This window comes from Perissodus microlepis, chromosome 1 (genome assembly GCF_051167445.1).
Source record: "Perissodus microlepis isolate ML-2025 ecotype Zambia chromosome 1, ASM5116744v1, whole genome shotgun sequence".
Taxonomy (NCBI): domain Eukaryota; kingdom Metazoa; phylum Chordata; class Actinopteri; order Cichliformes; family Cichlidae; genus Perissodus; species Perissodus microlepis.
Genome location: NC_140461.1, coordinates 23,291,576 through 23,314,207, shown reverse-complemented (window position 1 = coordinate 23,314,207; position 22,632 = coordinate 23,291,576). Strand labels below are relative to the sequence as shown.

At 39.6% G+C, this 22,632-nt stretch overlaps 2 protein-coding genes across 2 annotated transcripts; one reads left to right on the top strand and one right to left on the bottom strand.

Moving 5' to 3' along the window:
• Positions 1-760: 760 nt before the first annotated feature.
• On the bottom strand, positions 761-12,360 carry ca7 (carbonic anhydrase VII). The gene is made up of 7 exons (XM_084936276.1): positions 12,173-12,360; positions 11,466-11,663; positions 7,967-8,085; positions 7,564-7,659; positions 7,373-7,435; positions 7,105-7,260; positions 761-3,081 (listed from the first exon to the last, which is right to left on the bottom strand). The coding sequence occupies exons 1-7, from the start codon at positions 12,207-12,209 to the stop codon at positions 2,962-2,964; spliced, it is 789 nt and encodes a 262-aa protein (XP_084792402.1). The 5' UTR covers positions 12,210-12,360; the 3' UTR covers positions 761-2,961.
• Positions 12,361-13,863: 1,503 nt separating this feature from the next.
• On the top strand, positions 13,864-21,789 carry nae1 (nedd8 activating enzyme E1 subunit 1). Its single transcript, XM_084936266.1, has 20 exons — positions 13,864-13,973; positions 14,464-14,567; positions 14,652-14,712; positions 14,801-14,831; positions 14,946-15,017; positions 15,535-15,614; positions 16,650-16,759; positions 16,976-17,085; positions 17,178-17,240; positions 17,357-17,420; positions 17,500-17,591; positions 17,721-17,780; positions 17,879-18,012; positions 18,148-18,223; positions 18,867-18,906; positions 19,455-19,541; positions 19,657-19,749; positions 20,868-20,982; positions 21,074-21,123; positions 21,219-21,789. The coding sequence occupies exons 1-20, from the start codon at positions 13,924-13,926 to the stop codon at positions 21,326-21,328; spliced, it is 1,602 nt and encodes a 533-aa protein (XP_084792392.1). The 5' UTR covers positions 13,864-13,923; the 3' UTR covers positions 21,329-21,789.
• The last annotated feature ends 843 nt before the right edge of the window (positions 21,790-22,632 follow it).

Here is a 22,632-nt window from a genome sequence, read left to right as displayed (position 1 = left end):
TTTTGGTGAAACATACACATTCATTTGTTCTTGAGTCTTTACATTTTAATGCTTCACTTAATAGAAAATACTCCATTGTGTGCTCTGGTTTTATGCTTTACACTTTTTGGACAAGCAACATAGTGTTTTACAGATTCTCTTATGAGCTTTTGAAAATAGTGTATTGTTAAAGATTTTAAGTGTATATAAAATGTTTCTCATGCATGTTTGAAAACAGTTGCATAATAAATCATGATGTAAGATTAGATGAGAAATACTTTATTTACCTGAGAACTCTGGAAATTCCTGTGTTACAGCAGCCAAAACACTAAACCAGATACATAATGTGCTTCCATGTATATAGCACAAAACATTTAACCATATGTTCATGAAGCACTTTATTCAATACACTTAAGTACAAGCACACCGACAAGGCCACTTTTACCACATATACCTTTAGTTTTTGTATGTACATTTTATTACTAGTACCACTTTTTAACAAAGAAGTATGTGTCAACATACTTTTGACACTGATAAAACAATACTGATGATTGGCCCCAGCACCGCACATTTCTCTGTACTCCACAAATACATGGACTGTCACGACACTCTCCAGACAACTTTCTTCTTTTGCCTGAACAACAACTTTTTATCCCGCGGGTTTGTATTTCACAGTGTTGCTCAGATGTTGCTGTGTCTGGCAAAATAATCACTATGACAAGCAAGTAGATATCCTGGTGCTAAAAATACATGTGATCGACTATTTCTGAGGTCTGACTGTAGTATTTTATTACATGGCACATCGATCGTGGCTGAAGATGATGTGCCCGCTCAGGTATTCTCAGTCCCAATAAAGCTCACTGATGCTATTTTTGAGGGATTACTTGAGAATATGTGTCAGATATACTTCATACGCCTACTCTCATTTTTTATTCATTAGCCAGGAGGCAGAATTTTTCCATAGACATCAGGTGGAAATGAAACCAGGTGAGGTAATGCAACCTCTTGAACACCTACACAGTGACTAAAAGGACAGCAATGGCAAGGTCAAGTGTTATCGAAGTTATTTTCTCCAATGTAAGATGAAATATGCCATTGATGACAATGTTGTATTTCTCCTGCCAGTAATGCATCACTTAATTTACTTAACCATTGGTTTCTATGCACTGTTGTAAATTATTTATTTTCTGTGAATTTTTTTATCACGTTCAGTGTAAAACAAATCAGTAGCTACTGGGTTTGATACAAATGAGAGCAGACACTGCCACCTGCAGGACGATAAACACAAGCTGAATATGCTAGAGATCAAATAAATAGGTAACTAAAATCTGAATGAGAATAAAATAAATCTGAGAAAGAAAATAACAATTTAAGAATGTAGAAACAAGGTGCAGGAGAAAAAAAATAAGCATTTATTTAATGATACATTAAATTAAATAAAGCAGTATTTGAACAGCTACATATTTTAAATAACCATTTAAATGTTTAAACAGACATGTAAATATAAATTTCATTTTATGAAAATATTTTTGATGAATAGCAGAAAAATAAGAATTCAGTCTAGAATTTTAATAAAACAGCCAAACCTGCCATCTGCTGGACAAATATTGTAGCTAAATTCTAGGGACCATAAATATACGTCGATAAATATACGACAGCAAAACAATTCGGCTCTGTATTCTAAAATGTTACTGGACTTCTCCAAGTATGGTGGTTATCACGTTTATGTATTGCTGTACTATATTTTCAGTCTGGTAGTAATACATACAGAAACATATATTACATATATTCTGACATTAAGTCCTTCTCCTTACAAAATATTTGCTAATACATTGATTCTTAACATTTTAACATTATAGTATTTAACATTTTGTATTTTCAGTTGTTCAAAGCAGTGTATTTTTAGACATCTTCAACACAGGTGGTAAATATTTAACCAATCACAGCCCAGATTTCCCACTGCTCTACAACCTAGCTACTAATTACCTTGAACCTTTGCCTCTTCTAATCAATGATAGAGTTTAAACATTTGCTTTAATTACTCCACCTAATTCTGGATAACAGGTAAATGGTTACAGTTACGCAACTGCTACAGCAACTCAAATGGTGAACACGAACACAGATTTTAGGTGAGAACTCTATAACTTTTTTCCCCCTGTTGCTGGTTCACAGGTGTAATAATAATAATACATCCTGCACAATAATAAACATGGTGTGATGCTGCCGACAGAATTAATAATGATCTGATCATCACAGATCATCAAAGATTTTAAATAGGGCCTTGTTTGGACTCCTGAAGTTTAATAAGACCTTAACAGTTACCATGTTTTGGGATTAATTGCATTTGTGGACTGTAAACAGCCTGACTTTCATGCACTCAATTATGGTCCACAGAGCAGTTGAGATAAAAGCATCACTGGCCCTACTGGAAGGAATCTATAGCCACAAGGACTGGGAATCCACCTGCAATAGGCTGGATTAACAAGGAATCAATGGCAATCAGTAAGGGGGGTTTAGATCTGCAGACAGCAAAGGGATATGGCATTAGTCTGGAAACAGCTACAGACTACAACGATATGGGATTAGCAGGTATATATGATAAAAGGAGTGAAAAGGCTTTGTGCTTGTTGTTGTGCCCTCTTGTTTTCCTTAATCGTTGGTTCAAGTATTGGTGCAACCTATTAAACTTACAGTTTGTGATAATGATAATAATGACTGTAAATGCTGGTTTTACTCTACTTCCTAGTAAACTTAACAAAATCCTTTTTTTTGGGGCCCCTCTACTGCCATTAAAGTTTCACATGGGTGGGGGGTACACCACCAGGGATGACAATTATTGCAACGTTTTACTTCTGTTTTACGTACAATCACAAACCCTTCAGGATAAGCTATCATGAGGTGAAAGTATTCTCGTGTTATTGCAGTTACTGTTGTCTAAAAACAGCGTTGGTTATTTATGACTTCAGACATCCAGAGGTCATATTAATTGGAGGAACGCACTCTCCTCCCTTTGAGATGCTGGGGAGGCCTGAAGTTGTTTTCCATCCGCATCTTCTGATTGTCGTCCTCTTCGGTGAACAGAAGCATTCTGAACATCCCCAGCTGCATTCAGAGGGACAGAAACATGAACTCTGGAAAAAACATTCATTTCCTGCACAACCCTTTCTCCATATTAGACGCTATAATAAGACAAATATGCAGAGTATAACTTAACAAATCCCATGAAAGGTCCAATAATCAACAACATATGCTCATCTCTAAAGCAAACCTGGCTTCCCATCTCCAAGCACACTTATACTGTAGTCATAATTCAAAAACAGATTTCTGTAAACAATTGCCTACAGCATTTGGGCAGTTGTCTGCAATAATTACTCAAACAGCAGCAGGGTTAGCAAATTTTTTAGAGGCGGTTTGATGCTGCACTGACAGCAGAACACACGTAGGATCAGCTTAGATCAATTTAGAACTTTCTAATGACCTTCTAGTGTTTCTCACTGCAAAGCTGTGGCTCACTGATGAGTTTTAATACAGCTCCATGGCACAGATAAAACAGCTTCCTAAACTTAAAAGTACCCACAAAACCAAGTTAGAGTTTGGCACTTCCTCTCTAACTCTGTGTCTACCATTATGTAGGGAAATGAAAAACAGTAATTCCTACAGGAGTAATTCCTTATTATATAAGGGCTTTTCCCTGCTGGGTCTCCATGTAAGCATTTTTCAATTAAATCCCTGTACCCATCCAGTCATCCATCAGGATAATCAGCTGGAGGGGATCAAAGGCTTGAGGAATGGAGTTATAGTCTGTGGGGCCAGTTGCCTGGCTTACATTCACTCCAAGCAATGCTACAGATATGGGTTTATAGATAGTTCATGACCAACACCCACAGTGCCTCCACCAATAAAACCTCTAGTTCCTCATGTACAATTATAGATTTGCAAAACAGACAACTAGAGAAAATAAAGGGAAAAAAATCAACAAATTAATAGAATAATCCTGAGCAGTGGCTACAAGAGACTCACAGGGGGACCTGGAAGGCGTGTGCAGGCATCCAGTTAGTTAACTTTGACATCCTGCAGTTATCAGACCTTAACTTCCTGATTAAATTCCGTGCTAAGAGGCGTGGATAAAAAAAAAAAAAAAACAACTTCATGTGTGGCATGCCTCTTGAATGATAAACACGATGAACATGTTTGCTCTGGAATTTAAAATACGGCATCATAAAACCAGTGCAATTATGCATATGATACAGCAGAGAAGAAAGCCCCACCTTCACCCCAACAACCATCCAAACCTCACATACACATTCTCTTGTAGGAAACTAAGATTAAGACTAAAGTTATGACTCGAGATTTGTTATATCTGCTCTCAGGAATGGACCCATGATCCAGTGATGCTGAACTGTGGTTTGAAAACAAAGGAAACATTGACTGGTGCAAAGATGGCAGCACATATGGACGTATGCAGCGGCACAGCGCTCCCAACTATTGTGCACCTTTTATGTTTTTACACCTTTTCGTTGAGTCTTCCTGCAATGTACTGATCACTTTCATTCTTCAGGAACTAACAGACATCTGTCTCAGCTTTGAACCTGGACTTTACTTCGGATTGGACCAACAGTATCCCACCTGAGATTGCAAGACCACTGTGTCCTCTGTGGTTTATTGTCGGGAACAGCAAGCAATGCAGACGGCGCAGGGAGAGGAAACGCAAGAGAAAAGTAGGGATGGAGAGCTTGCTATCACTCCAGCTGCGAAAACAACACAAATCACCGCTTCCATCCTCTTCCTTACCAATGCCAGATTTACTACAACCACTTTGTCCGGAGGTGTTGTCTGCTGACTGTAAGTCCTGGCTTCATCCAAACATCCACTGCCTCATTGGAGTTACCAGGTCGGACCCTACACTGCCAGGACCGCAAAACAAAGACTCTGATAAGGGAAGGGGTGGTGGGCTCTGTGCTTATGTGCTAGACCACCCCTCCCCCACTCCCACTAAAGGCTATTTTTTTCTTTCTATACACTCCCTGGAGACCAGTGGAGCATAGCCAACCATAATACAGACGAAGACTCGTGGATGTCACAACTGAGTGATCAACTGGCGCTTCAATGCCTCAAGCAATACTGGCTTACAGATGAATGTAGGTCACAATTTCTGACAGTTTCACGGTTCTGTTTAATACGTTCATTTTTTAACTAAACGCTATGAAAAAACGATCACACCTGATATTCTTCTTCTGAAGCAACAATTGTAGATCTTCTACTTTAGTAAAACAGAGCTTTTGCCAGAGTCATTACCCACTGCTGAGTACTACTTAATGATGTCTCTGAGTGGCTGTACAGGGAGTGCAGAATTATTAGGCAAGTTGTATTTTTGAGGAATAATTTTATTATTGAACAACAACCATGTTCTCAATGAACCCACAAAACTCATTAATATCAAAGCTGAATGTTTTTGGAAGTAGTTTTTAGTTTGTTTTTAGTTTTAGCTATTTTAGGGGGACATCTGTGTGTGCAGGTGACTATTACTGTGCATAATTATTAGGCAACTTAACAAAAAACAAATATATACCCATTTCAATTATTTATTTTCACCAGTGAAACCAATATAACATCTCCACATTCACAAATATACATTTCTGACATTCAAAAACAAAACAAAAACAAATCAGCGACCAATATAGCCACCTTTCTTTGCAAGGACACTCAAAAGCCTGCCATCCCTGGATTCTGTCAGTGTTTTGATCTGTTCACCATCAACATTGCGTGCAGCAGCAACCACAGCCTCCCAGACACTGTTCAGAGAGGTGTACTGTTTTCCCTCCTTGTAAATCTCACATTTGATGATGGACCACAGGTTCTCAATGGGGTTCAGATCAGGTGAACAAGGAGGCCATGTCATTAGTTTTTCTTCTTTTATACCCTTTCTTGCCAGCCACGCTGTGGAGTACTTGGACGCGTGTGATGGAGCATTGTCCTGCATGAAAATCATGTTTTTCTTGAAGGATGCAGACTTCTTCCTGTACCACTGCTTGAAGAAGGTGTCTTCCAGAAACTGGCAGTAGGACTGGGAGTTGAGCTTGACTCCATCCTCAACCCGAAAAGGCCCCACAAGCTCATCTTTGATGATACCAGCCCAAACCAGTACTCCACCTCCACCTTGCTGGCGTCTGAGTCGGACTGGAGCTCTCTGCCCTTTACCAATCCAGCCACGGGCCCATCCATCTGGCCCATCAAGACTCACTCTCATTTCATCAGTCCATAAAACCTTAGAAAAATCAGTCTTGAGATATTTCTTGGCCCAGTCTTGACGTTTCAGCTTGTGTGTCTTGTTCAGTGGTGGTCGTCTTTCAGCCTTTCTTACCTTGGCCATGTCTCTGAGTATTGCACACCTTGTGCTTTTGGGCACTCCAGTGATGTTGCAGCTCTGAAATATGGCCAAACTGGTGGCAAGTGGCATCTTGGCAGCTGCACGCTTGACTTTTCTCAGTTCATGGGCAGTTATTTTGCGCCTTGGTTTTTCCACACGCTTCTTGCGACCCTGTTGGCTATTTTGAATGAAACGCTTGATTGTTCGATGATCACGCTTCAGAAACTTTGCAATTTTGAGACTGCTGCATCCCTCTGCAAGATATCTCACTATTTTTGACTTTTCTGAGCCTGTCAAGTCCTTCTTTTGACCCATTTTGCCAAAGGAAAGGAAGTTGCCTAATAATTATGCACACCTGATATAGGGTGTTGATGTCATTAGACCACACCCCTTCTCATTACAGAGATGCACATCACCTAATATGCTTAATTGGTAGTAGGCTTTCGAGCCTATACAGCTTGGAGTAAGACAACATGCATGAAGAGGATGATTTGGACAAAATACTCATTTGCCTAATAATTCTGCACTCCCTGTATAACAGAACGTGGAATAATCATTATCTATTACAGATAAGATTATTGGTGGAGTATAGACTCATTTACTGTTAATGATTCATCCCCAACACAATCATGTCATGACAATATAGCCACACTTCTCCACCTCCATTTTGTAGAACAGAAAACATTTCTAATGCAAAACAAAAGCACTGCCTAAGTTAGAAACCGGGTGTGTAAAGTGGTCACAATTGCAGCACTCACCTGCTTTTCAGACACTTCGATTGGCTCCTTCAGGATGATCCAGATAACGCTCTCGTGTAGCGGAGGTGTGGTTAGAGAGCCGAGGTAGGTCCAGTAGTGAAGACTGCTGGGAAGCAAGCACTTGGGGTTGAAACCTTTGAAATCTGTGATACTGCCCTGAAACATAAAGACAATATAGCTGCAACACTGCAAAAATGCAACTCACAGACCATTCTTTTTTTTTATATATGCAATAAAATAAGTCAACAATCACAGCTAGGCTACTCACTTTATACTTCACCATGTACAGAACATCCGTTATCATGTGGAGCCATCTGTGGTCATCACCTGTCTTACATAACAGAGATATATTTTTACATGCGCCACGTTTCTCACATATTATTAACTCGCACTAAGATGGTTTCATACTATCATTATCGGGCATGAGGACAGAAGATGGGATTGAGAGAAATGTCTTACTTCTAAAAAGATACCAAGAACCGCAAGACCATCGGGCGCAGTGGATGCCTCTCCATACGTTTTGTACTTGACAGCATTCCAGTGAACTAAATGAAGCTACAAGCGAGGAAACAAAAAGAATAAGAAAAATAAGGTAAATAAATTAAGTCATGCATACCACATTGCAGCCTTTTCTGTGCGCTATAAAATAAGAGAATATCAGTATCTTTTATGAGTATAAAGATCTTTTTATAGTAAACCTGCCACTGTAGTTTAAATAAGATAGAAGAAAGTCTGCACCACCACCTGTTACCATATACATTTTTACCAGTGCACACACCCTATTATAATTATACAAGTTTTCTTAACCTGCATTTGGCCATCAGATGCTGAGATAAAGGATTTAAACTCAACAGAAACAGACCTCAGATGCAAAGCCTTTTCCTGAAACAGTGTGCTCAGAGCCTTCATGTCCTTTTCCACCCCAGTGGAAATGAAATTGTTTCAGTCTGTAGGGGTTATCGAGTGGGCCTCCCTTGATCACTGTGGGAGATACAGAGAGATGTACTGTAGAGGTAAACAAAAAAAAAAAAGTGTTGGTGTTTACATGCAAGCACTTCCCCATACCTTTTGTTGTTTGATTTCTCTCCGCAGGTCTCTGCCTCACAAAATTTAGAGCCCTAAAATGTTCTTCTTTGCATGCTCTTTTCAGGAGTCGCTACAGCTCTGCTTCTCTCTGCTCTACTTACATCTTGTCTCCTCTTTTACGACATTCATGAACCACCTCTAAGGTCTCTTCCTCCTGCCTGGCAGTCCCATATTCAACATCCTTGGTCCAATAGAACCACTATCCCTCCTCTTAACATGCCCAAACCATCTCAGTCTTCCTTTAACTTGGTCTCCAAAATGCTCAACCTGAGCTTTCCTTCTGATGTACTCATTTCTGATTCTCATATGGTATAATCTCAGTGAAAATCTTAACATCTTCCGTACTGCCACCTCCAGCTCTGAGTCCTGTTTTTTGTCACCAAAGATCACAATGTAATCTGCGAACTGTGCAAATATCACAGTTCACAGAGACTCCTGTCTGACCTCATCTGTCAACCTGTCATCAGTGTAGAAAACAAGAAGGGGTTTGGAGACAATCCATGATGTAATCTCACATCTACCTTGAATCCATCTGTGACTCCTAGCAGACGCCTCACCGCTGCCTTGTTGTCCTCATACATGTTCTATGCTTTCTCTAGAACCATGTAGACTTAGTTCAGCTCCATCTAACCTTCTCTATGTCACTATGTCTAAAATGACTTGTTGCATGCATAAATAAAAATAAAAGTGAATTTGAATATCTGCGAGGGCATTAGAAAATGTCATTTCATGAGAACATATCACAAACTATCCTTTGTGTAGTATCACACAAACATCTGACATCATTAGTCAACACCCAGGAGTAGGGATGGGTATCGTTTAGGTTTCATCCGATACCAGTACCAAACCGGTACTTTTGAAACGGTGCCGGTGCTTAAACGGTGCTCGAACCGGTGCTTAAAGAATGAAGAACACAAACTTTGTCCAAAAACCTCTTATGTTTATCTTTTTTTTTGTAAAAAGGCAACAATGTCAGCCTTTTCTGCAGCTATAGGGGATTTATAGTATCACTCTTGACTGGAAGCAGTGCTTAATCAATGGGGAAAAAAAAACACCAACTTTGTCCAAAAACCTCTCTTGTTTCGCTGTTTCCCACTTTTTCTTTGGTTTATTTAGCCTTTTTGGCCAGGGTGAAGGGAGTATCTGCCATCAAACAAGAAGACAGCCGCATGTAACTACGACGGTGTTTGCTAGTTCACCTTACGTGCATTAATTTAATAACGTGGTTAGCCTACTCAATGTAAATTACACACGAACAACATTAAGCTACTGACCCAGAGAAGAACGGCTGCTGCTGCCATCATCATCCGTCATCATTTCTGCTACACTGGCAGGGCTAGGGGCCAGGACTCTCCTCTTCGGGTTCTTGGGGGATGTTGCTAACTCCGGGACCGATAACAGGCACCACACCCGCAGTAGATGTGCTCAATGTGAGGTCTCGCAGCAAGCTATGAAATACGGTGCATTTCTCTGCTTTTAAAAAAACGCTATGCGTCGCCAGGTGTTTCATCAGATTTGAGGTGTTACCTCCTTTGCACAGCATCACCTTAAAGCACTTGTTGCAGGCTGCTGAGTTTGCATCTTTTGCTGTGAAGTACAGCCAGACTTTTGACCGCTTCGCCTTGGGCATTTTTAATCTGTAGCTCTGCTCTAAAAGAACGTATGTACCTGGGCCCACCTACTACGCTTGCAAAGGTAAAATGATTGGCTGGAATCCAAAGTGTATGACATCTCAGGAAAAAAAGGCACCGAAATAAAGCAGCGAAATGTGTGCTGCTCTTCGGTCTGGTTACTACCGTTTATGTCAGAACCGGTACCATCATGGCACCGGATACCGGTACCCATCCCTACCCAGGAGGTTTCAAATCATCGTATTTTGCAGTCAACGCTGATATAGAAGCAAAGTCTCCAATGTCACCTATCACAGACCTCTGTGGCACCAGCTTAAGCTTCAGATGCAAATTGCCAGTCTCATGCAAAATCAAGATTAGGATATTTTGAACTTGTTTTTCAGTTTTAACAAGGGTAAATAGTAACTTTAATCTATGCCACGATGAGAACAGGAGACCCTGCAGACTGCTTTGTGCCTGTGGTATGCATTGCTGGATGTGGACTTTTTCACTGTTATGATGATTGTTATTCATTGTGATGCTGCTGACATCGTTGTGACAAAAAGGATCAGATGATTCAAGGTCACATTAGCTGTGTAGGAGTGGCACAAAATGTGAAACAATGATCAACAATATGATATTAATGTTAATAATATGTAGATATCATTTGACACCATCTACATTGTAGTGATAAATATGTATAAATGAATAATGTGCAGAGTCAGGTAGCAATGTTGTTGTAAATCCTGACCTTCGCAACGCTACTGTTAATATCTGTCTGAGGAAAGAAGAGCATAAACCACCTGCACTTATGAATCATGTTAGCTATTATAATTCTGTTTTATTATAACAACTTTAACAGTGTGCACCTGTCTCAGTATAACTGTTTTTGGCATTCCCAAAATGTTGATTCTGTTCACCTGGATGTGGCGTTTTCAGTGAGACAAAAGTTTTGTCACTCATCCAAGTGAGTTCTGAGGAAGATGTGTAATGGCAAACAAACAACGGGTTTAGAGGATTTGTGCAGAACATTTGAAATACAGAGAAATCGTGCTAAGGTTGTAGTTGATGGCAGTTTTTTTGAGGGTGTTTTATTTCATCGTTATTATCAATATTTCAGCAAACAGCCATTTGGCTGTTTTGTGATAACCGTCAGAGCAAAACAGCCTACTTTTCCGAGCTTATCGTTCATGCTAATGTCAGGCTGGTTAACACAGATCCACCCAGTGATAAAGACAAATATTGTCATCATAACCACTGAGATCATCCAACATCATTATATTTCTTGTCCAGCAGACAGACAGTCATGCAGTTAAGTGCTGCTTGCACTTTCCTGCAGCATAATAAGAGGCTTATTTGCAAACTGTGATAATAATCAGCTTTACACGTGGTTTTTGCTTTCGAGAAATCAAGGGAAGGATTACTGGAAGTAAACTTTTAGCACAGATTTCCCCCTCATGTAACTGGCAGCAGATGTCAGACTGAAGATCAAGTTTGTCTTCGGCTGCTATTATAGTTACACGGCAGTTATATAAACTTCTAAAACAGATATGGGCATGTTTGTAACACATATAATCCCTGCCACTACAACAGGTAAAGTGGAATGAGAATATCGTTGAAGTGAATTTAAAACAAACAAACAAAACAAAAGCACAATTTTCTCACCTGAACGATCATCTGAGTCATTGAACTCCACAACTACGGAGTGTCCATTGTTGGAGATGTTAATGGAGGTGCAGTGGTCATAGTTTGTGATTATAGGGCCTAGATCGCGGTCATGTGACGCCTCATTGGGGACGATATCAATTGGTGATTGCCGGTTCCCCTCCGCAACGGGGTAGTTTTTATACCATGAAGAGGGACCTATGGGAGAAACAAATATAATCAAAAACAAACACATTTACAACACACACAATTCTGCAACTACAATAATCTGCACCAGATCTGTTAGTGTGTCACCTAACAATAAACCTGCAACTAAACTAATGAAGCTTTCTCCCTCCAGGCCACAACTAAAGGCTGGTGGCATAACCTAAAACTTTGGTCCTAAACAGGTATCGGGGAATTCAGATAGACTTTCTCAATAACATTAAGGCAATGTAGCACAGCACAGAATAAGTCTGCTTAAGAACATTAGACAGAGCAAAATTAAAAATATTACACTCTCTGTAACTCAGGGCAAATTCGACTGGACTGTCAGGTTGAGGTGAAACCGTTTATCCCTTTAAGCGTAGGGCTAATCGGGATTTAAAGGCTGTCTTTGACGTCTGAGTAAAACACGAAGCACCGCAAACAGGCCGTTTATTCCAGTTAAATTGCTAATTGCCACGCAGGAAAACAGTGCCTGGAGCTTGCATGTTGGAACATCTCACCGTCCTCCTTCCCGTATCCCCAGTGATGTCCCGTCATTGTCCCTGTCTGCAGGTTCCAGTCGGACCAAGCGGCACTTCGTTGCGCACGTGAAGGACAGGTAGGGACATCAGCGGGTACAGCTGTTCAACAAGTTTACTGGCAAAGGGGAAGGTACCTGTTTTTGCCACGCCCACACGTGTGGGCGCGCGCACGATCATTGCACGCTGAAAAGACACCTCGTTGAAAAAAAAGAAAAATAAGCGAAATCAAGAATGTGATCTACTAAAAGGTGCCCTTTGAGAAATCTTCCTCGCACTGCTTCCATGATGTAGACATGCCAAATCAGTATTATTTAGGTTGTGGAAAATATTTTTTTGTTAATTGCTGCTGCTTGTAGGTTTGGGATCTTTATTAAATAAAAAAAAAAGTCAAATTCTTAATTAGATGTATTATTATTCATCCGAAACCTTGGCCCCGTAGAAGTTTAATGTCACATTTGAGTATTTTACTAACATACAGATGTACTGTAATCCCCCTTTTTTTCTTTAGGTATTTCTTTCTGCTTCAGCTTTATACTCTAAGCTATATACTATATTTTGTAATAATCTATTATATAGAAGAATACTTTATACTCTATACCACTTATTTTAAAGCTTTAGTTACTTTTTTTTTTTTTTTTAAATAATTGTTATAGATCCCAGGAAGTCCCAAGTAATTACAATCATAAACACCTGCATGGTCCAGTGATATAATCTGTATGATTCTTACAGAAGCCATTTTATATGAGTGAGGTATTAGGTATTGAAAATACATTTAGATTTTTACACAGGTTGCACTAATAATAAGTTTACTTAAGTTAAAAGACTAAAAGACTATTTAACTGTGCAAATAATTCTGTTTAAACTCCTCTGTAGCATTACTTTTCAGGTAATAAAACTGTAACTGTTTTTTGTGAGTAACATCATCTCTAAACCATACATCACAGCAAGTCTCACTGCCATCTTGTAAACCTTCATTTTCACTCTTTCTGCTATCCTTCTGTCATAAATCACCCCAACACTCGTCTCCAGCCACTCCACCCAGCCTGCGCTCTCTTCTTCACCTCTCTTGCGCACTTGTTTGGTACCTTGGTTGACCCCGGGTATTTAAACTCTGGGTATTTAAACTCATGTAACTTCACTACTCTTTGCATGTGCAAAGTCTCCCTCTCATTCACACACACACATGTATTCGGTCTTGCTTCTACTGAGTTTAATTCCTCTTCTCTCCACACCTCTACCTCTCCAGGCTCTCATCCACCATCTCCCTGCTCTCACCACAGATCACAATGTCATCTGAAAACAGCATAGTCCACAGAGACTCCTGCCTGACCTCATCTGTCAACCTGCTCATCACCATAGCAAACAAAAAGGGCTTCCGAGGTGTAATGTGTCATCTGTAACTACTACATCTAAACAGACAAATTCATTAAAATCCCTGATAGCTACCCGAAATCAAAGGGGAAAAAACAAAACAGAAAATAGTGAGAAGAAAGATAAAAAGATATAAGGCGGTCTGCTGAATATGCACAACATAAATATACAAATATAAAAGTGAATAAAATTCAGATTTAGAATCATTAAATATGTTATTTCTAACACAATATTAATTATAACGCTGTTGATCTGTGTCGAAAGTGCAAGAGCGGATTTTCGAGCGGGCACTTTTGTGTCGAATCTGGCGCTGAGGAAGTCAATTTACGTTCGTTAACGTCACTCAACACATAGCTATCATGGCATCCACCAAAGCATCGAAAGAGCAAAAATACGACCGGCAGCTCAGGTTAGTTTAAACAGCAGCGTAGTTTTCACAAAGAAATAACATCCCTCTCGCTAAGCGTGTGAAAACATGAGAGGTCACAGCAGCAACGCTGTTGGGGCAAAAGTGCTGAAGCTAGCTAGCGTTAGCTTGCTATGAGAGTTGCAGTTGAAATAAGCACCGGCGAGCTAATACATTAGTAAGCCGTAAGAGTGATGTGACTGATGTGATGTTATGCTCTTACGGCGAGCTAATACATTAGTAAGCCGTAAGAGTGATGTGACTGATGTGATGTTATGCTCTTTGTTTCTGTGAGGGCTCAGGTGTCACCCTGTTTGAACGTATTTATGAACAGCTCTTGATGGTTTAACAGGTGTAATAATACAGGGCTGTCGATGAGGGTGAATCTTTCTTACCAGCAGCCGAGTCATTCTGGGAAAAGTAGCTCACTGTGTTTGTATAGCAAGTGATGATAAATGGCAACAAATGTCCGTGTTGTGCTGTGTGCTTTCAGGCTGTGGGGTGACCACGGCCAGGAAACACTGGAAAATGCACACGTGTGTCTCATCAACGCCACGGCGACGGGAACGGAGATACTGAAGAACCTCGTACTTCCAGGTGAACAGATTTTCCTCAGTGTTAGTGACCTTGCTGCAGGTGATGGTGAAAACATCTGACTGAATGAATTGTTCTGTGTGTCAGGTATTGGAGCATTCACTATAGTAGATGGGCACACAGTCACAGGTGAAGATGTTGGAAACAAGTAAGTGGTCATGTTTAGCTTAAAAGTATTTTTATTCTATCAGTTTTACTTGCCTGCTTGCAGCTGACCTCTTAATCTCCTTTTGCAGCTTTTTCCTCAGCAAAGACAGCATTGGAAAGGTATGCGTTGTTGGCAGTTTCCATTTTCTCCCAACAGCTCTGTTGTTCTTTTGTTGAAGTACGCAGTGTATTTCCATATTTGTTCGAGTTCTTATCGTACTTTTTGTGCTGCAGAACAGAGCACAGGCTGCCACCGAACTGCTGCAAGAGCTGAACAGTGATGTCTCTGGAAACTTTGTCGAGGAGGTTGGTGTTGCTTCCCTTCCAAGGCAGTCTTGACTGTTTGTAATCACGTGTACTGTCTGTAATCACATGGCAGCATGATTACACACACAAAAAAAACTACCAAAATGAATTTCATGTAACTTATCACTATGGCTGTATCCAGCTATTTTTATTTAAATGTGTTGCACAGCTATTTTGTTTTCAGCTAAAGATCATGAGATCATAACAAGATTTACCAACTTGGTCAATGTCTGAGCAATAGTTAAGTGTATGGTGAAATTATTTGACAACATGCCGGTATTAACCACATTAACTTTTCCAGCTGTTTTCAAAACCTTAATAATGTTTCAGTAGAAATTTAAAACATCCGCAGTGTTTGTGATGTTGAAATGAAGATCTTTCTCCACCATTACACCAAGACAAATTCCACAAACTTGACAATAAACCTAACTCTGATTCAGATGAATGAAACATATGGTTTGTGAATTTATGACTTTTGCCACTCTGAAGCCTCTTGTAATTTCTGTCACACCTGCAGGGTCCAGATAAGCTTTTGGACAACGATTCAGAATTTTTCCACAGGTTTACCATAGTCATTGGTGTCCAGCTACCAGAAAGGTATGAGATCATCTTAATCCTTGCATTCATTTACAGTGCTGTGCTAAAATCTTGACCCACCTGTCATTTCTTTATACTGTGCTGGGAAAATAGAAAATTAGTGCAGTGTTTTGAAACAATGTACAAACATACACAGAAATGCAATGTATAAGGAAAAAACAGTTTGTGCAATTCTAACAAGCTTGAAAGTCAACATTTGGTATGACCACCTTTATTCTTCACCACAGCCTGAACTTTCTTAAGTAAGCTTTCTCGTCATTTCTTTAAGTAGTTGAGGAATAGTTCTCCAGGCTTCTAGAAGCACATTAAAAAATTGTTCATGGTGATGAAGAGCTTTGAATGATGAAGATGATCCCACACTGCTTCAATAATGAGGTCGGGGCTCGGGGTAAGCCAGTCCCCAACTGATAGTATTTCATTGTGTGTTTTGCTTTTACTACAGTTCAGTGTGTTTGGGATCATTGTCACACTGAAATATGAGGAACGGAAGCTGATGCCAATTTTCCCTATTTCTTAAGGATATGACTTTCAGATACTGTTTATCTGCTGTCACAGTCACTTCTTGCCCTCTTCCACCTGGACATATTCGGCACTTTTCAAGGACTCTTAGGCTCTTTTGAAGTCACTTTGGTGGTTCAAAAACATTTTTTTATGTTGGTCAAACTGTGTTCTCTTTGGCATTTCATAGGTCCAACTACAATGATTTGGAAATTGTTTAAGAAAGATACAAGAAAGTCTGATTCCTTGGAAGCAGAATGATTCAAGCCTTTTCCACTGTACTGTAATACTGTAACAAAGAGCTGATGAAGAAAACTACGGCAGTCCATAAGTCATTTATTCTTAGAGAACGTTCATACATATCTATTGCAAGATTTTCCAATCAAATTAAACATCATTGTCAGGCTGCTTTTAATATATGCTTTTTCCTTTTATGTAAAATGTTAACTCTTTTTGCAGAAAGTTTCAGGACTGACTTAATTTTCTTGCTGGTTTTATTTTCTGTCCAAATATTTACACATCTTTTCAATCCAACAGCACGTGTTTGAGGCTCGGCTCAGTTCTTTGGAGTGCCTCTGTACCTTTCCTAGTCTGTAAGACCTACGGCCTCATTGGCTACATGAGACTGGTGGTGCAGGAGCATACAGGTAAGTTGTTCTTAGCAGCAGTTTTCTTCTTTAAATCCTTTTTATAGTCTTGGCATTCTACAGTTGGTATGTCTAACCCGATAAGTTCACTTTTCAGTGAACAGTGAACTTGGTAGGAACATAGCCTATTTATGTATTAATATTTCACAAGTTACACAGTATATTTAAGAGTACTGACATGACACTAATATTGAATTTTTCTGCATCTCTCTTCAGTGATTGAATCTCACCCAGACAATGCCTTGGAGGATCTAAGGTTGGACCAACCCTATGCTGAATTTCAGAACCACATTAAGTCATATGATCTTGACAGCATGGAGAAGAAGGTATGTGTTTCATTTGTGCATGCACATCATTCAAATGATGCCAGGGTTACACATCTAATCATCTTCCTTTCTGTTCTTTATTTAATCCGTAGGATCACAGTCACACACCGTGGATAATCATTGTTGCTAAATACCTGGAGAAATGGCTCAGTGAGGTGCAGTATTACATTTTTCTTTTGCTTCTCTAGTGCCAAAATGTCTGACAGCTTCTTTAGCATTTCTGTTGCTGTGCAGAAGAATCTAATTCTGCTTTTGCTGTTTGTCATTGTAGCATAATGGTCAGCCACCAAAAAACTACAAGGAGAAGGCGGCCTTCAGACAGCTCATTCGGGAAGGTACTTGTGGACCTGTGAAGATAATTGTGGACTTTTTCTCTTCATTTTATGTATACTATTTCTTGTTTGTTTTTTTCAGGGATCAGGAAGAATGAGAATGGTGTTCCAGAGGATGAGGAAAACTTTGAGGAAGCTATTAAGAATGTCAATACTGCTTTAAATCCTACCAAGGTGAGAAAATTTAAAAGCTCTTGGCTTCCTTAAGAGCTATCTTGTGTCCCACACAGCATATCTCACTTTTAACCCCCAACCCTCCATAGTTTAGTCTATTAAGACTTGTGAAATCTCTTGCATCTGCAGATTCCTAGCGCTGTTGAAGACATCTTCAGTAGTGAGCAGTGTAAAAACATCACAGCACAGGTTGTAATTTTTGCCCAATCTTTCCTATAAAAAAAAAATACATATTTTAAGGTGTTTGCTTTTAATCTGTGAAGTATTTCTTGTATGTGTTTGTTTAGAGTCCATCCTTCTGGGTGATGCTGCGAGCTGTCAAAGAATTTGTTCACAACGAGGGAAATGGAAGCCTACCCGTACGAGGAACCATACCTGACATGATTGCAGATTCTCAGAAGTTTATCAACCTTCAAAATGTGTAAGTGGGGAAATATGTGGGTGCTCACTGTTTAGTTAAACAAGAGCAACAGAAATCAACTCAACAGTTCTGCGTTTATTGATACATACTTGCCATTTGTGGGTGGTTTGACTTCTTATTTGTGTTTTATTACAGTTACAGGGAAAAGGCCATGCAGGATGCAGCAGCTGTTTCTAAACATGTAGAATCTCTGTTACAGTCTGTTGGAAAGGTATGGCGCAAAGCTGTGGAGTCAGTATAAAGCTTATATTTCTAAATTTAATGCATAATTAAGAACTGCGGACTCAGTAGCTGTTTTAAAAAAACAACTCAAAACTCACCTTTTTAAAACTGCTTTTGGTTAATTTTTTGCCTGTTTTATTTTCTCTTTTTAAAATCTTTTTATGACTTGTAATCTTACGTGCAGCACTTTGTGATTCTGTCTTGAAAGGTGCTATATAAATAAAAAATTAATTTTAATTTTAATTTCATAATGAAATTAACATCTAGTGTGCTTAAAACAGTGCAGCAATCAGACTAATATGCTAGTCTGGAGAAGTATATGGTACAGTTTTTTAAAAAAGTCATATCACAGCATGTTTTTATCACAGGTACATTTGTAGATCCTTCATCTCCATCCAAATAAGTTTAATTCATCAGCAAAGCCAAGAGTGATGAAGTTTTTGGTTAATGCTTTTTCTACTAGAACCTAATATCTCCATCATGTGTCTTTTCTCTTTAGTCTGGCAGGGAGTCATGATATGATTGAGCTATAGAGTTTGCCCTCACATGCTCAGTATGACAGTTTCACCATTTAATTTGACTAAAAACTGGATTCCTACAGTACTTAATTCTGCTTACGTTTTTTCCACTAGCCAGCAGAAAGCATTCCTGAGAAGGACATCAAACTGTTCTGTAAGCACTATGTTCTTTTATCAACGACCATTCACTCTGTGTGTGTGTGTGTGTGTGTGCGTGCGTGCGTGCGTGTCAAAAGAGAGATAAATACCATGTGTGTTTTTGAGGGGGCCCAGTTTTTATTGCTGTTCAGCTGGGCCCCGTTTAATTGTGTTGTGTAAAACCTGGAAGTTAGTTATAATTGATCAACTTCAAATAACATGGCTTTCAGATATGACTATTCATGGTAATTTAATTATTATTGATTTTACTAATGCCCTCCAGTGAGCTTTATTAACATCCATATGACATTAACATTGTCATATGTGAAACAAAGCTGCACAGTGCCATACATTCATTTGTAAAAATTAAAGTCTGTCATGTGTTGCTTTACTGATATTTTTTTAAGTTTCTATTTCCTCTGAGCCTGGCCATTTTCAGCATGTGTTATTCTGTTACTTTTTCCTCTCTAAGGACTCATTGGAAGTGAACCGTGGTATGATCTCTTTGTGACACCTGCTTCATGTGAGGCTAGTCATTTCCTAACTGTAGATATTTGTGTTTAGGTAAGAATGCATCCTTTCTGCGGGTGGTGTGCTGCAGGTCTCTGGCTGAAGAATATAGTGTGGATACAGTAAACAAAGATGAAATCAGTAAGTTGGGGATTCATTTTCTCTTAGAGTAAACTCTTTTATGTTGGAGTCACTTCATGTTCTTCTTGTTGCAACAAAGCCTACTTTTGTATTAACATCAGCTGTCTCCCCACAGCCTCCTGCATGGACAGTCCAGATAGCGAGATGGTCTTCTACCTCATGCTTCGAGCTGTTGATCGTTTCTATCAGCAGCACTCTCGCTACCCAGGTATGAAGTGCTTTAAGCTTTTCTCAAAGAGGAAAGGAATATTGATGAAGCTTTGGATATGTAAATACATACTAATGTGGCCACTGACCATTAAGAAAAGAATAGCTGCTGCAACATTAAGAATCTCATCCAGTTTGTATACAGTCAGCATCTAAGCTACAGTCTTAAAAAGAGGGGGGGGGGAAGGCTTGCAGGGTTTATCGAGAATACTTCTTGTCTTTTATTAAACCATGCTTTCACCAGGTTGGACAATTCTTTTGCCTTCAGAAATGTCTTCATTCTTCATGGCACAGATTCAAAATGGTGCTGGAAACTTTCCTCAGATATCTTTGATCATATTGACATGATGGCCCAAAGTGTGCCAAAGAAAATATCCCCCACATGCTTACACTACCACCGCTAGTCTGAACTGTTGAAACAGGGCAGAATGGATCCATGCTTACATGTTGTTTGCTAGATTCAAAATTTGGTGCAACAGAAGTCAAGATTCATCAGACCAGGAAACATGTTAGAACCTCTTCAGTTGTCCCCGGTTGGAGATCCCGTGTGAAGCTGACAGGAGTGGCACCCGCTGTGGTTTCTGCTGCTGTAGCCAATCTGCTGCAAGCATTGAAGTTTTGTGTGTTCAGAAATGCTTCTCTGCATACCTCGGTTGCAACTAATGGTTATTTGAGTTACCATTGCCTTTCTATCAGCTTGAAGCCGTCTGGCCATTCTCCTCAGACTGCTGACATCAGCAGCCTACTGCCCACTTGATATTTCTTTTTTTAAAACCATTGTTTGTAACCCTCTATGATGATTGTGCAGGAAAATCCAAGTAGATCAGCAGCTGACACACCCTTTTAAAGCCCCTTTGTTTTTCCCCATTCTGATGCTCAGTTTGGACTTCAGCAATTCACTTTGACCATATCTACATGCTTGAATGCACTGAATTGCTGCCATGTGACTGGTTGGTTAGATATTTGTATTAATGAGCAGTTGAACAGCTGTACCTAACAAAGTGGGCAGTAAGTGTATGCTACAGTCTGATTTTACTTCCTGCTGATGCCAGAATACAGAAACAGAACTGATTTCTTTATTCTCACGTCTTTTTATCCCCTTGTGTTTACTCTCTTTAGGCGTTTATAACTACCAGGTGGAGGAAGACATTAGCAAACTGAAGGCCTGTGTGAACAGCCTACTGCAGGAGTACAGCCTCAATGTCAACATCAAAGACGACTATATCCATGAGTTGTAAGTCGAGGCCAAAGCTGGATGTGCTGTTTTGAGTAATTGTTTCAAAAACACATAAGCAAATATTTACTTTCTGTTTATACATCTGCAGCTGTCGATATGGAGCGGCAGAGCCACACACAGTTTCTGCATTTTTGGGAGGTAAAGTTTCGATTGATTCCTACAGCATTTCTTTGTGAAACAGTGCTGATAAGTAAGATATATCTGTTCAAATCTTTCATTACGTTTTATTTTAGGATCAGCTGCTCAGGAGGCCATAAAGATTATCAGCCACCAGTTTGTGCCATTTAACAACACTTTCATTTACAATGCAATGTCACAGACGTCAGCCACGTTGCGTTTGTGAGTACGATTACTGAAGCTGCTTACGGAAAATATGAGAGAAAAATGGCACAAGGATAAGCAGGAGTGTAAGAGATCAAACTGTAAAACTGGACATTGGGATTTGATTTTTACAAACATGCATATGCTTAAACCTAGAAGGGCTTCTCACTGAGAAGAAGCATTTAGACTGATCTGTCAGTTCATAGTGTTTCAGCTTCTTCTCAAAGTTCGGGAAATCAAGATATCACTCATCACACACTTTCTGTTAAGCGGACCTTTAAGCCAGAAATGAAACTGTCAGATTCCAAACCTCAATGTAGTATTTTCATCTGAAATTCAGCATTTATGGATGATGTATTACAGTGTAGTGGCACTTTGTATACATTAGTCACAGCTGTCTTATTGTATTTGGAACAAGCAATGTAAAACTTGTAGCGTTGAACTGTCTTGTATTGCGATAAAACATTAAACATTTTATTTGTGTTTTGGGTTTTTTTTGTGTGTTTTTTATTATCAGTAAATCTGTGTCTTCAGCTCACTCACCAACCTAAGGCACATATGGGTTCACCTCTGGAAAACACTTAAAGTGACTTTTTGATTTGTTTTGCAATGATTTCAGTTCTTCATCCTGAATAAATGTTTGATGACTAACGTGAGCTTCTTGAGAGGCCTGCAATGTGACCCCTGGAAAGATCCACATGAAGCCGCCGTGGTATTTTTATGAGGGTTTGTTAACATTATCCTTACTCAACACTAGATGGCGCTCCTCTTTTTTCTTTTTTTTTTACCATTTGTTGGTCATCATGTAGTTGCAAGTTTATTTAACATTCCTACACAGTGACCAGTACCTGGATGCTGACCTTTGGATACAGACTGAGTTTGACTTAATCAGAGGTAGGATGTTAACAAAAAACCTTTAGTGTTAACGATTAACCAGTGTGTTGTTTCTCAGCAGCTCTTTTTAGATCCTGTGCAGTGTGGAGCACACTGGTCTTTCTTTTGAGAGCGATCTAATATGTAGCACAGCCTTGCGAGGTGGTTATGTGATATAACTGGTGCACAGGGTAAGGTTTGCTTTTTTCTTTTTCCAGACTTGAGCTGGATTGAAATTTAACCTTAGCAGACCTCTTCTCCTCTCCAAATCTCCCCATGTAGATATCTGTCAGAGACTATCACTCATACCCCCCCGTCACCGTCTGTCTGAGAAGGATAGAGCAGGTTGCCAAGAACTACTCTGGCCATTTTCTAAATCAAGAATTTGTCCGTTGCCTCTTAGAGCTTATCACAGCTCCATCCAGCCGCTGCCTCTAAGAGTACCACGCTGTA

What these genes read in the sequence shown, in the direction of transcription:
- nae1 (XM_084936266.1), top strand. Translation starts at nt 13,924, where the DNA reads ATGGCATCCACCAAAGCATCGAAAGAGCAAAAATACGACCGGCAGCTC. An exon ending in TTGACAGCATGGAGAAGAAG is followed by an intron (nt 17,086 to 17,177) that starts GTATGTGTTTCA and finishes TTTAATCCGTAG; the next exon opens with GATCACAGTCACACACCGTG. An exon ending in TTTATCAACCTTCAAAATGT is followed by an intron (nt 18,013 to 18,147) that starts GTAAGTGGGGAA and finishes GTTTTATTACAG; the next exon opens with TTACAGGGAAAAGGCCATGC.
- ca7 (XM_084936276.1), bottom strand. Translation starts at nt 12,209, where the DNA reads ATGACGGGACATCACTGGGGATACGGGAAGGAGGACG. An exon ending in TGACTCAGATGATCGTTCAG is followed by an intron (nt 8,086 to 11,465) that starts GTGAGAAAATTG and finishes TATCTCCCACAG; the next exon opens with TGATCAAGGGAGGCCCACTC. An exon ending in GAAAAGGCTTTGCATCTGAG is followed by an intron (nt 7,660 to 7,966) that starts GTCTGTTTCTGT and finishes CCTCGCTTGTAG; the next exon opens with CTTCATTTAGTTCACTGGAA.